Here is a 14,748-nt window from a genome sequence, read left to right as displayed (position 1 = left end):
CCTGCTAAACCCAGGGTTGTGAGCTCAATCCTTGAGGGGGCTCATTTAGGGATCTGGGGCAAAAATTGGGGATTGGTCCTGCTTTGAGCAGGGGGTTGGACTAGATGACCTCCTGAGGTCCCTTCCAACCCTGATATTCTATGATCAATTTAAATAAGAGTTTGACCTGAGCAAGGACTGCAAGATTCACTCTGTTTTTTTTCCTTTTCCTGGTATGCTGTACTTACCCTTATTCTCTTATCCTGTGTGTGTACTCTTCTCTCAGATAATTCACTCCTCCCCACTTGTTTTCTTTCTTTCTTTCTTTCTTATTCACATACCCCCAAAGAAAAAATGTTAAGGGTCATTTTTCTCCTACTTCCCCATCCAGTTCCCTAACCTCTAATTCTTCTTCCCCCGCATTTCTTGATCTTTCTCACCACACATTGCTATGAATACTATATCTCTCTTCCTCTCGCTATGGGACCCATCTTTCCCTGAATCCCATTCTCTTTTTGTCTATCCAGGTCACCCATCACCATAGTATCTGAGCACTTCCCACAAATAAACAAACTACAACAAAGCTATTTCTCTCTTCCTTTTCCCCTCTCCTGTGAGCCCACATGTTTCCCAACTGCACTGTCTTGTCCTGCCTCTCCCTACTCTATTTACTTTCTGTTGTCCTTACCTGACCAGCTACCCTCTATTCTGTCTTCCACAGTGAGGAAGTCCTCACCCACATCTTCCCTCTTGCTGGTGTTCCTCACACCAGGAGTTCTACCTTCCCTCGGGGTGTGTTATTTCCTCTGCACTGTTTTTTGTCCATTACTACACAGATAGGAACAGATTTTCATTCTGCAGGAGAAAAAGCATACCAGGCCTTACTTAATCCCTGCAGAGCTGACACTGGAAGGAGACATCCCTGAAGAAGGAGGAAAGCTCTCCAAGGCAGGAGAACAGGAAAGAATCTGTAGGAGTTTTTGAATCCCCTGGTTTCACACCAGATTCTCTTGCCTCCTCCTCCATTAATGCCCCCAGCACCAGAGAGGAAATTCCATGTGGTATCTTCTCTGTCTCCTCAAGTGGAGGGGTTCCCAGTATGCATCTCTCCCGGTAGAGGTCCCAAATGGCTCCTTCTCCTCTCAGCAGAAGCTGGTAGCTCTGCAGCCATGGTAGAGCTTTAATCTAAACACTGATACTATTGACCATGACAACTCCATAAGACAGGCATATACCCCTTTTTCCTCATTGGCATTATACTATCTACTCCACGCTATCAGCTGGATTTAAAAATCAACCACCTTCTTTACAATGTAGAATGAGAAATTTGCATTAAAACAGGAGGGAAATTACAGACTTAGCAAGAAAGATGGCAAGAAAAATCTAACCTGGCAATAGTGTGAGATGGGCCTGAGCCATTATAGATGATTGTGTCAAAGGAATCATACAAAAACTAATTTTCTGCATATATGAGCAGTAAGGGTCTGACTGAAGTCAGAGGAGTCTTGCCATAGACTTCAGTGGGCTTTGAATCAGACTCTAAATAGAAATCTGATCAAATCTGATCCAAAAGCTACTTTCTGCAAAGTTCAGGGGTGGAAGAAAGTATTCCAGTACTACCCCTGTCTACTAATACAATCCCTATTCTAAAGACATCACATGAGAGTAACATGCCATTCCACTAATACAGATACCAGCTATTCTCTACCATGCGTGTCAGATATTTTCCTCCTCTGTTCATGTTTTGCATGATAGGTTTTGATCTCCATGCCCAAGGAGGAGTTCAGGCTAATTCTTCCCTAGTCCAAGATCCCAGTTCAGGAAATGACCTACAGGAGGAGTCCACTATGGCAACCCTGCCATAACAAAAGAGTCCAGTTGAAATAAAACTCAACGCAAAGCATCCATAATCATGTACAAACAAACAAGCCTTAGCTTCTTACTCCTTTATCCTTTCCCTCCCAACAGGCTTCAATCTTTCCACCGACTCCCAGCAATAGCTATAAATACCCTTAATACTGAGTTTGCTGCTTTCAGAACTACATTTAAAAGTACTTTGGAAATGGCTGATTTGTCCATTGGTCTGTCCCTAGCATCCTAGGGCATCCTAAAGCAAAGAAAGGAAAGAAATGGGGGAGGCCATCATCTTAATGCCTTGTATCCTTTGGATTATTCAGGGGACTCTTTACAATGTATTGTGTCAGTGGGGTTATATACATTTCTGAAAAGATTTAGAAAGGCATAAAAGGCACTTAGGCTCCCAACTCCCATTTGTGTCTTTGAAAATTTCCCCATTAATAACCAATGTGGTGTGTAAGTCATATATGTACATAAAGTAGGAATATTTCAAACATTTATGGGGTAACAGTTACTTTCTGTGAACAATCAAACTTTGTAAACCCGAATGATCTTAGTTATATTTACACACACTAACTATATATAAAAACATACAATTTATACATATATATTATGCACACACACAAAGGTATAGTGTGTGTATATATTCCCTCCTTTCTTTCCTTTCTATTATAGATTACATATAAGTCCTAATTTATCTGAGCACATGCAGTCTCCACTGACTTCAACAGGAGTTGCATGGTTGAGTGCTCAACACTACACACACACGCGCACACAGACATGCATACAATAGCCCACAGTATGGGATATAACCCTCTGCAATTTCATTTAAAATCCAAGCTATTTTGAAACTGTGGAAGAGAAAAATAGCATTGTTTCTGATAAAAATTATTTAGGGTTTCTAATCATCATAGGCTAAATTGATATGCTAAAAATCTCTCTCTTTTGCTCTCATTCATCTAAGAGACTTTTTAGATGACATTTCAATCCTAAGGGAATTTTTACATCAAATTATAAACCCCTGAAAATGAAAGCTTTGTTACTGACAAGTCCTTAACTGTAGCAGTACTAGCAGGAGCCACTATAATGTGGTGTTCAGCACAGTAATGTAGTCTAGCACAGTCCTTGCATTTACAGAAATTGATGGGTTATTGTGCTGAAAACTTTTCACCTAAGAAGTCTCAGGAATGAGGTGAAGAACAATAGAGATGTCTCGCAGGGAGAATGCCTTCACTACACGCAGGATTGAACAAGACTTTGAAATCTTCCACCATCCTAGTCCCATGCTGTCTCCGGCTTGGTGAATGCTTTCATTTAGCCAGGGATCAGTAGCTTGGGGGGGGAAAGTTTCATTCTCCAGCTGTTGTGTCATTTCCCTTGATAAGTCCTAAATTGACCGAGTTATCCAGCACCAAAGGAGCCTTCCTATGGTAGACATCCTTTATTATGTGCCCTTTCAGGGACAAAGGTTTCTGTGTCAGTAAACCGCTATGGAGAAAAAGGACAAATTTATTCTCACAGCTTCATAAGCATTATCTTCTGGGTCTAATGTAAAAGTAAAATATTGTGCAGCACTACCATCTAAAGCACGATTGCTGAAGTTGCAAATACTCTGCTGCTTGGTTGGCAACGTGATGGGTGCAGAATGTAAACCCTGAAAGGATGTTTCCCACAAAGACATGTTTGAAGCACTGGTTACAAAATTAAGATGTTTCAAACAGAAATATTTGGATGGGATGGGCTTGAGTGTTTTTTTTTTGTTTTCCTTTGGTTGGTTTGTTTGCATTTGTTCCAGCTAAAGCAGAAAAGTCTTAATTTCAAATTTAAAGACTCAGCCCATTTTCATCAGTTGTGCACATTTTAAGCTCCAAAGATAATCAGCCAAAGATAATCAGAGAAGATTGTGAGCGTTATTTGTTGAAACTGGAGGAGATTTTCAAAGGCAGGAATGGTAATGAAGCATCTAAATCCCATTGATTCAAAAAGTAGTAGCAAAAAATTTTAAGTACATCAGAACCACTGGACGATCGAGATGCTAAAGGAGCACTCAAGGATGATAAGCCTATTGCGGAGGAACTAAATCAATTCTTTGCATCATGGCTGAGGATGTGAGGGAGATTCCCAAACCTGAGCCATTCTTTGTAGGTGACAAATCTGAGGAACTGTCACAGATTGAGATGTCGTTAGAGGAGGTTTGGGAACAAATTGATAAAATAAACAGTAATAAGTCACCAGGACCAGATGGTATTCACCAAAGAGTTCTGAAGGAACTCAAATGTGAAACTACTAACTGTAGTCTGTACCCTATCATTTAAATCAGCCTCTGTACTAAATGACTGGAGGATGGCTAATGTGACGCCAATTTTTTAAAAGAGCTCCCGAGGTGATCCTGGCAATTACAGGCCGGTAAGCCTGATTTCAGTACTGGGCAAAGTTGTAGAAACTTTTCTAAGAACAAAATTGTCAGACGTATGTATGTAATTTATTGGGGAAGAGTCAACATGGTTTTTATAAAGGGAAATCATGCCTCACCAATCTTAGAATTCTTTGATGGGGTCAATAAGCGTATAGACAAGGGGGATCTAGTGGATATAGTGTACTTAGATTTTCAGAAATTCTTTGACAAGGTCCCTCACTAAAGGCTCTTAAGCAAAGTAATCTGTCATGGGATAAGAGGGAAGGTCCTATCATGGATTGGTAACTGGTTAAAAGATAGGAAACAAAGAGTAGGAATAAATGGTCAGTTTTCAGAATGGAAAACGGTAAACAGTAGTGTCCCCGAGGGGTCTGTACTGGAACCAGCCCTATTCAACATAGTCATAAATGATCTGGGAAAAGGGGTAAACAGTGAGGTGGCAAAATTTGCAGATGATACAAAACTACTCAAGATAGTTAAGTCCCAAGCAGACTGTGAAGAGCTACAAAGGATCTCACAAAACTAGGTGACTGGACAAAAAAATGAAGATGAAATTCAGTGTTGATAAATGGAAAGTAATGCACACTGGAAAATATAATCCCAACTATACATATAAAATGATGGGGTCTAAATTAGCTGTTACCACTCAAGAAAGAGATCTTGGAGTCACTGTGGATAGTTCTCTGAAAACATCCACTCATTGTGCAGCGGCAGTCAAAAAAGGAAACAGAATGTTGGGAATCATTAAGAAAGGGATAGATAATAAGATAAAAAATAGCATATTGCCACTATATAAATCCATGGTATGCCCACATCTTGAATACTGTGTGCAGATGGTCGCCCCATCTCCAAAAAGAGATATTGGAATTGGAAAAGGTTCAGAAAAGGACAACAAAAATATTTAAGGGTATGGAACGGTTTCCATATGAGAAGGAATTAATAGGACAGGGACTTTTCAGCTTGGAAAAGAGACGCCTAAGGGGGGATATGATAGAGGTCTATAAAATCATGTCTGGTGTGGAGAAAGTAATAAGGAAGTGTTATTTAGTTATCAAGTTGCAGTGGGGGAGGTTTAGGTTGGATATTAGGAAAAACTTTTTCACTAGGAGGGTGGTGAAACACTGGAATGCGTTACCTAGGGAGGTGGTAGAATCTCCTTCCTTAGAAGTTTTTAAGGTCAGGCTTGACAAAGCCCTGGCTGGGATGATTTAATTGGGGATTGGTCCTGCTTTGAGCAGGGGGTTGGACTAGATGACCTCCTGAGGTCCCTTCCAACCCTGATATTCTATGATTCTATGATTTACTCCTTCTCATAACACAAGAACTAGGGGTCACCACATGAAATTAGTAGGCAGCAGGTTTAAAACAAAAGGAATTATTTTTTCACACAACGCACAGTCAACCTATGGAACTCCTTGCCAGAGCCTATTGCGAAGGCCAAGAGTATAGCAGGGTTCAAAAAAGAACTAGATAAGTTCATGGAGGATAGGTCCATCAATGGCTATTAGCCAGTATGGGCAGGGACGGTGTCCTTAGCCTCTGTTTGCCAGAAGCTGAGAATGGGAGACAGGGGATGGCTCACTTGATGATTACCTGTTCTGGGCTAGATGGACCTTTGGTCTGACCCAGTATGGCCGTTCTTATGTTCTTAAGTTCTTACAGTGGAGGCACCTACCTGCCATTTGTGCCTTTGAAAATCTTCCCTACTGCCTTGAAATGAACTGTAAATACCTCGGTCTGCAAACTTGGTAGCATTTTAGTGAAGAAAATAATTAAGAATGTTTTGTAACTTCTGACAGTACCAATCTGTCTCTGTTAGAGGGAAAAAATCCACTTTACACTTCCCAAGAAAATATAGTAATTCTGGACGGCTCAAACATAGTATGAAGCATTTACACAATTTAAAAAATATTTCAACAGATCCTCAAACAGCCACTGGCGAGGTGGATGGGGTGAATTTGGAGGAAATCCGAGAATTTGCCAAAGCTTTTAAAATCCGGCGCCTGTCTCTTGGTCTGACCCAGACTCAAGTTGGCCAAGCTCTAAGTGCCACAGAAGGCCCAGCCTATAGCCAGTCTGCCATCTGCAGGTAACAAGTTACATAATAAGCTATATTCTCCTCTCTTTGTTCTTAATTGTATTTATTATTCTGGAGTATACGAGTGTTTTAATCATGTGTCCTTAGAATTCATTACTTACTTAGACTAGCAAATAATGTCGGTATCTGGCAGATAAGCTGTGCTTACTGTGTACCTCTAAAGCAACTTTTGTCTTTTCCTTTTTTAACGGAAGGTATGAAACAATAAATACGTTCCTGGCATTGAGACTTAATTCAGTAGTGGAGCAGGAGACCCTGCTGATGCTGTATAAGCACCAGCTGACCCTCTTCATACTGTGCCATTTTCTACAGATAGGGTTACTGAACAGATATTTCATGGCTGCATCCCTGCTAAGTTAAAGCCTGTATTATTGTGGTTTGCACTTCACATGTTAATGATGATTTACCTAGGCAACACAGAAGGGAGAAAAAATTTAGTACATGATATCTTGCAAACTTCCGAGCGTTCATCTTTTTATTACCCAAGTGTTAAAAAAAATGTACAGAAAATGAGTAAGAATCCGCTCTAATCTTAAGAAAAAAAATGATGCAGTCTTGATGGAGTTAAAGTGAAGTAGTCAGAAGCAAACACCATGTATATGTGTATGTATGTTACACTAATCCCATGTTTATGCATGAGGTAACAAACACACTTAGGTAACAGCTTTTTCCTCTTGGGCAATGCCTTATAGTCCTCCTCCATCAGTGAAAGCCAAGAAACCAACTCTAAGCTCATTTAAGTGGATTTTGTTCTTGGTGATCCATGAAATGCTCTGTCTTTTTATCTGCTCTTTATACTTTTAATGTATTCCCTATAGAACGGAAGTGTACTTTTCCTGCAGTTTAAGACTAAGGTTATAAATAACATCAGTATGGGGTAGTGAGCTTGCAGCTCACATTTTGCTCAATGATTTTCCATAAAACCCATTGATTGTTGTTAAATACAAAAAGCTCCATAGGATCCTCTCACTTCTATGGTCTCCCCTACTGTTTTTTCTTATAAGATACCTCCCTGTAGAAAATAACCTTTATTCAGTCTATACAAGGATACTACTGCTGGGAAATTTGTTTCAAGACTTGTATATTGTTATACCAAACAACGTGTACTGAAGCATCAACACTAACAAGCAACACCAATGATATGAATGCGATTGCTGCTTGTTAATTTTATTTCTTCTGTATGGTCAATTGGTAAAGAACACCTAAAACAGGAAGTGTTTTTAGCAACTGCTAATTTGTAGTAGCTGTAGATTGCTTTTTAACATGCCATACTTTAAGCTTATAAATTGCAGTTTGCTTTGCTTATGTTTGGTTTATTTTCATCTTGTTTCTCCCCTCCACTCCTCTCCCCCGCCTTTAACATGCAGATCCCACTAACCTGGTTGGGATGCTTTGAATTACAATGAAAAAAGGATTACCCACGAAGTGATCAGAATGAAAAACACAGCTATGATTAAGTTAGAAGGAGATAGCTAATTAAGGGCCAGAAGTGGGGAGCCTGACATTAAGTACACACTTACCTCCCTCCCCTCAGTAGCCCCATTGAGATCAGTGGGAGTATTGGAGGAGTGAATCAATGCTGAGCCTGAGTAACAGGTTCAGAATCTGGTCCCAAATGCTTGCAAGGTTATAATTTTTACCTTTTCCCCTCTACCTTTTGAGGCATCCCATTGGGATGCAATAATCTGTAATGACAGTGCACTTCTTGTTAAGCACAAAGGCAGGCCACTTCATGAATAGCAGTAACCCCTTCCTCAGAAATACTGAGTTCTCTCTTTCCCTTAATGATACAGAAGCAGCTACTATATGAATATCATGGGAAAAGGATAAGCAAATTGAATTTCCAACTCACACGCCCTAGTGGAATATCTTGGTGCCATTTGCAGTGCATGCAATATAATATTCCACTTTACGAACATATTCTTCATGCAAAAATAAAATGCAATCCATATCAATATTGGCGCTTTCCAAACTTGTGACACAGTTATAAAAATACATTATGCAATCAAAATATCACTGGACAACAGGAGGGGAAAACCTGGCAGTCAGTACTGCCATAGGAACGTAACCACCAATTATACATTTTCTGGCGCATTAGTTATTCCCCTCAATTGTTTGTGTGTGAGAGATTATATTTGCTCCTGGGATGCTTTCTAAGCTTGCCACTTGGTGCATCCAGAATTCTCTGCAGTTGATGCTGCACCGGTAGCTACAGAATCCCAGTTCCAGACCCTGGGTTAAGAGGCATAAAGGCATGGATTCGGTCTGCCTCCTCTTTAAAGCATCTTCTAATTACCAAGAGCACACCATGAGGACTGGATAGTGCAAGAGGATGCCAGGCAGTAATGTTGCTTTTCAACAGCATTAAATATTCTAAGGTCGGGGTGGAAATGAGGATGGGGAAAATACAAATGAGTGATGTTATAGAATTTGATAAAAGTTAAAGAATTTTAAATGTAAAGCTAGACAAAATGAGAAATCAAAGCAGCAAGGACTTACAATGAAGACTTGAAAAGTGAAGTTAGTTCTTACGGTTGTTTTTGAAAGAATGAAAGCTCTGTGTGGTGTTTCTTCAGATATTTCACAATATTTGTAAAACTTGATCTGAAATCTAGCAAAGGACTTTTGATGGCAGAACGATACATAGAAGACCTCATTTACAGGAAATGATATCATTCCAGCACAGTTTGCAGATATCCCATAATAAACCCAGCTTGGTGCCACAGCAGATTAGTGCACTATTATGCTGGGTTTCATCCGAAAGGCATGAGTCTGTTTTAGCACATTGTGCGGGCATTCAAGATAATTACAATGTGTCCAGCTGCTTGAGCCGAACACTACAGTAGCTATGGGAGGTTTTTTTCCTACCCAGAGAAGGGACACGATGTTAACTTGCATACAGTGAAAATTGCTTTAAAAAAATGGGAAAAGAAATCTGAAATTCAGAGGCTAGCAGCCACTGTTGCTTTGTATTACTAAAGCTGTGGCATTTGGACAATATGGGATGGAAGGGTAAACAAGATAATTAATCGTGAATAAGAATCAGTTGCCTTTGATGTCATTTCCTGTAATTAGGTTTAGTCTTCAGGCATTTGAGGATCATGAAAAATCGATCTTGAACTACGAAAACTGAACTTTATAGCCTGTATTATGTAGCATACTGAATTCTCGGTATTTTGTCACAGTGCTCGTTTTGTGTTTGCTTAACTATCTATCTGTATATACCTAGATATATGATGGCTTTCTGTTGTAATCCATTGTAAATTACCTCTGCCAGTCAATTAGTCAGGCAGGCAGGAAGTCCCACCCTGGCAGAGCATCAGTGTAAGACTCTTCTTTCTCAATTTTCCCTCAGACACACCATCCTGAGAAGCCACTTTTTCCTACCACAGGAAGCCCAAGAGAACACTATAGCTAGCAGTCTGACAGCCAAACTGAACCCTGGCCTTTTGTATCCTGCCAGGTTTGAAAAGCTGGACATCACCCCTAAAAGTGCCCAGAAGATAAAGCCGGTGCTTGAGCGGTGGATGGCTGAGGCTGAGGCCCGCCATCGAGCAGGTATGCAGAACCTGACTGAGTTTATCGGAAGCGAACCATCCAAAAAGCGCAAGAGGCGTACCTCATTCACGCCACAAGCTCTTGAGATCTTGAATGCCCACTTTGAGAAGAACACTCATCCCTCTGGGCAGGAAATGACAGAGATTGCAGAGAAACTGAACTATGACCGGGAAGTAGTTAGAGTTTGGTTCTGCAATAAGAGGCAAGCACTGAAGAACACAATTAAACGTTTAAAACAGCATGAGCCTGCGACAGCAGTCCCTATGGAGCCCTTAACAGACTCTCTCGAAGAAAACTCCTAAAAAGAAAAAAAGAAAAAAAAAGGAAACACACAAACAAAAAATTAACCATTTGGACTCTGAAAATGCCCATTCATCACCCTTGTAAGTAAAAGACTGAGAAAACTACAAGATGGACAGAATAGTTTATAAATGTCCGTGGGTTTTCCTATATAAAAACAAAAAACAAAACAAAAAAACCACCAAACAAAAACAAACAAAATACACAGCACTTAGTCTGTGTGTGTGTTGTAGAATTAGCTCCCCCCACCTACCCAAAAAAGCCAGTTTTTTAAATGGACTTAAAGCAAACCAAATAACTGCTTACTTTTTTTCTGTGAATTATGAAAATGTGAATATGTTTTAAGGAAAAGAAAAAAAAAAAAAAAAAACCTTTTATCTGTTTAAAAGAGAATACAAGCCTGCCACCTGGAGGAGTGATTGTAGCCTTTCAGGTATCAAGTGCTGATTCACTATGAAAACTATTAACCAAAGTCAGAAACATGGCATTGCAAACTAGATTGTTAGTCTACTCTTTTACAAGCTTAAAATTGTGTTATGAGTTTTTACATTTGTACTTTACAAAGAGGAAAAAAAATAGTACGATTAATTTCTCCCACCCTTGTCACACCCCCTACAGGTGGATATAACAGATGTTAAAGCCATTCCATAGTGCTCACAAACACACATACACACACACACACCTTTTTTTTATCTGCACAGTTTTGCAATCTCCAAGTGTTTGTGTGCCAAAATGACTTTCTTTTTATTGTGAATTGTGGAGTTCAGTATTTTTCCCCTGAAAGTGTAAAGTATTGGTTTCTATTTTGATTTGTCTAACACATTTCCTGCCCCCTCCCTCTTTTCCCAATACTGTTTAAAGATTTTTAAAAGAAAAGTGAAACCTAAACACTTTTATATAGATTATGTTGAAATGCAATAGAGGACAAAGAAGGATTAGAATTATGTCTGAGGAACTATCAGTGTAGCACACACGCTCAACGTTGTGCTCATTGTCAACAGCATGGCTCCTGATTTCTCTGTCCTTTGGCCATGAACCTGGAGAGGTTACCAAAACTAATTTTGTAATATAAACTGCACACTTGGTTTGATACTGCATCTATGTTACGGTTCTGTGTGAAGCAATTTCTCTCCAAAGTCTGCTAGCCAAAGAAGTTTCGTGAGAGTCCGATGAAAACAAACAAAAGGACAGGTCAAGAAGTAATGAGGACATTTTGATCATTACACCCTTATGGACTGTTTTACTACTTTTATCTTTTCTGCCGTTCTTTTTTTTTTCTCTCCTTTTTCCTCCTGGCACCGACGTTTTCCCTATCAACTGCTACTCTTGGAATGTGTGTGGGTTTGTGTGGGTGCATACTGCCATGGCAGGCTAAAAAACCTAAACAATCAGGATTTGGGAACAATGCATTAAATATCCTTTGGGAATGGGGGAGGGGGGTCACTTGTCACATTTTTCATCTGAAAAAAAAATTTTTTGAAAGGCAACTTATCTCACTCTGTGGCTTCATTTCCTGATGGACTTGGCATCTTCTAAAACTCTGTGGTCATTGGATCAAAAAATATATCAAGGCTCAGAGAAGGAAAAGGGTGTGGTGTGAACCTCACCTGAAAAACTCATATATGGATCCAAACTTCCTTGAAATTCTGATCCAGGGTTGTGGGTTGGGCTATTGTAAAGGTAAAGACCACATCCTGATCTGGACTTTCCAAAAGTTCACATCTGGGAATTAGGTTCAGTCTATTGTACAGATGTAGAGTAAAATTCTGCTCTCAGTTATGCTGGTATAAATCCCAGTTAACTCCACTGACTTCAGTAGAGTTGGTCTGGATTTTTGAGAGTCTAAATGGGATCTGAATCAGTCCCAGAACTCTGGAACCTTCAAATTACACCTGCAGAATTATTTTTTTCAAGAATGGAGGGCCTGATCCAAAAGCCACTGAAAGCAATAGAAAGACTCCCATTGACTTCAATGGGCTTTGGATCTCACTCTCTATGCTTTATTAATGGAATTCACCCTGTAGTATGAGAAAATCTCTGCAGGGCCCATGGAATTTTAAGTCTCCAGAGATCCCCTTCCATGTGTGGCATGGCATCCAGATCTGAGCTGCTCAAAGGAGAAGAGTGATGTGGATCCACTGTCCCAGGTTGGACTCATTCTAGTGAATACTTTTTAGGCTTTAAACTTCAGCAGGGTGTATAAGGATATTTTTTTGTTGTTCTTTTTTCTGAGGGGGGAAAGAATAGTCACTTTCCCTGCTGTTGAAATGTAAATATCTGTGAAAAATAAAATCCTACTAATAAGTGCAGGTAAATTTTGTAAGGGGAAACAGAAAATAAAAATCCCTAATCCAAGCTGTGTATTCGAAGTGATGAGCGAAATAACTTCATAGCAACATCTGCCCCTCTGGGTCTGCTTCTTCTTTTTCTTCTTCTTTTCTCTTCCTCAAGCACACCTATATAGCTAGTTAGCTAATTAAGGTAAAGTTGTGGTATGTATATTTGTGGCTGCAACTGAATTTATATAATGATCAGGAGACCAGCTTGGAAACTATGAAGAATAGACAGTGTTTGGAAGTGGATGCTCATAAAATCCTACCCATCTCTTCAGTATGCAACTAATTGGACTACAGCTTGTCCAGTCATTAATACCAGCAATGTGATCACCCATTCCACCACCTCTGAAACTCCACACACACATACAAAATCAACAGCCCTGGGACCAAAATTGTTATCCTTGCTCTATCAAAAAACTAGAGTTCATATCTCCCAGGAACTGCTCTAAATTCTGCAAAGAAAAATTCCCTGAGAAGGAAAGTTAACCAAACATCACATAAAGGATGCTAAATGTTTAAAAATATAAAGCAGTTATATAAGGTCTGGTCTGTTCAAAAGTACATACTGGAAGGATATAACTAGGACAGTGAAAATGTAAAATAAATACAAATCGCCAGTTTGGAACAAAAAAATGAAGCTCATCCCACAGTCTTAAAACCATTCATATGCGGTGATTTTTTTTTTTTTACAGCTTTCTAATTTTGTATTATGTTTTGTAAATTATTTATAAGGTATTGTAATGCTTCTTGTATTAATTTTTTTAATGAACAGATTTTTGCTATAAGGCATATATGGTGCCTGAACAGATTCTTAGGAGATAAATGATGCGCGTCTCATAAATCTTTTTGTTTTAGTTTGTTACTGGCTACATTTCCATTTGTAAACAAATTTCATATATCAATTACATTCAAATACCTTTTAAGTTTCCATGTGACAAAAAGGTAGGCTGCTACCAACAAATGAAACAAGAGACTCTCTAGCAATGTATGATTGCATATCGGTTTTACAATTTGTTTAAAAGGAGATTTTTTTAAAAAAACATAATTATTTGACTAATGAACCACAAGTAAAATTTTTGTTCTGTTTTTGTCTTTTTATGTTTTCCACTAAAAACTATTTTGAACAGTTTAAAAAATCAAATGCTTTCAAAACGTTCCGGTTTCTTTATGTTATAACTGAAAAAAAGAAAACAAAAAGAGAGAAAGAGAGAACAAGAAAGCAAAAAGGAGCTAGGAAGGAACAAGTAGAGGCGTATCAAAGAACTCAAGCTATAACCAAAAAGAAATATGTAAAATGCCTTTGCTCGTCTTCTCAATGCTGGACCAAAGCTCAATGTATGTAGGTATATGCACATTGTATAGATATGGCTAAATGTTGCTGACAATCTCGCAATACTAAACTGTTACTATTTAAAAAAAAAAGAAATACAGAAATAAAACTGTTCATCAGTGTTTTACCTCAGCACTCTACTTGTACCCAGTTAATGACCACCATTCAAATAAGAAATAAAATAAGAGAGGAAATCGATTTCCATGTCAATGTTTGACTGTAAAATCTGTTTGGATAACATTTTGTAATGAGCTTTTTGTCATGTGGTTTGCTTGTTTCCAACTTGAGATTATGTGGGGCACATTAGTTTATTTATTGTTAAAAAAAAAAGTGATATTACTATTTCTTTTTTTGTCCTATGTGCTATAATCTACAGAATGGTCACCAGGGTCACTTATGAAGCACTGCAAAGAGATCTGCTTTTCCATGCATGGAGCATGCAGCAGGAAAGATGGCAGTACGAAATGGACTGTATTGTGTTATTTAAAAAAGAATAATTTAAAAAGGAGTTGATTTGATGGACTTGTGACCAAGAAGCCAAACTGGATATTTAAAAGCTCCTTACTGCTCTGACTTTGAAACCAAAGCTGATTTATCTGCACAGGTTGCTTAACATTTTAAAAAAAACTGACAAAAACTGTACTTAATCTAGAGCAATATCTGTATGGTCAGTAAAGCTGCACTTTGTGTATTTCTTAACAGCTTCAGATCTGTCACTTTTAATTTGTACCATAAAAAATAAAGAATTGTTTGACATGAAAAATAAGCTTGTATCGTGTTTGTCGAAAAACTCATGCATTATTCACATGATCAGAGCTCATGTAATTTCACATCAGTTCAATAAAAAAAATAGTTAAATGCTTGAAAGAAAAAA

General features: G+C 38.7%; 1 protein-coding gene across 2 annotated transcripts in view; it reads left to right on the top strand.

The window, feature by feature from the left end:
- The window catches only part of POU6F2 (POU class 6 homeobox 2), a 377,784-nt gene extending 363,407 nt beyond the window's left edge, over nt 1–14,377 (top strand). For both annotated transcript variants that reach the window (XM_075125609.1, XM_048839160.2), the window contains exons 9-10: nt 6,173–6,341; nt 9,706–14,377. In XM_075125609.1, the coding sequence (XP_074981710.1) occupies nt 6,173–6,341; nt 9,706–10,210 (674 nt within the window). In that variant the 3' untranslated portion in view covers nt 10,211–14,377. The remainder of the gene's footprint in view (nt 1–6,172; nt 6,342–9,705) is intronic.
- Nucleotides 14,378–14,748: the final 371 nt, after the last annotated feature.

The sequence above is a fragment of the Caretta caretta genome, chromosome 2, assembly GCF_965140235.1.
Source record: "Caretta caretta isolate rCarCar2 chromosome 2, rCarCar1.hap1, whole genome shotgun sequence".
Classification (NCBI taxonomy): domain Eukaryota; kingdom Metazoa; phylum Chordata; order Testudines; family Cheloniidae; genus Caretta; species Caretta caretta.
The sequence above is the reverse complement of the archived record's forward strand: the minus strand, read 5'-3'. Positions and strand labels throughout refer to the sequence as shown.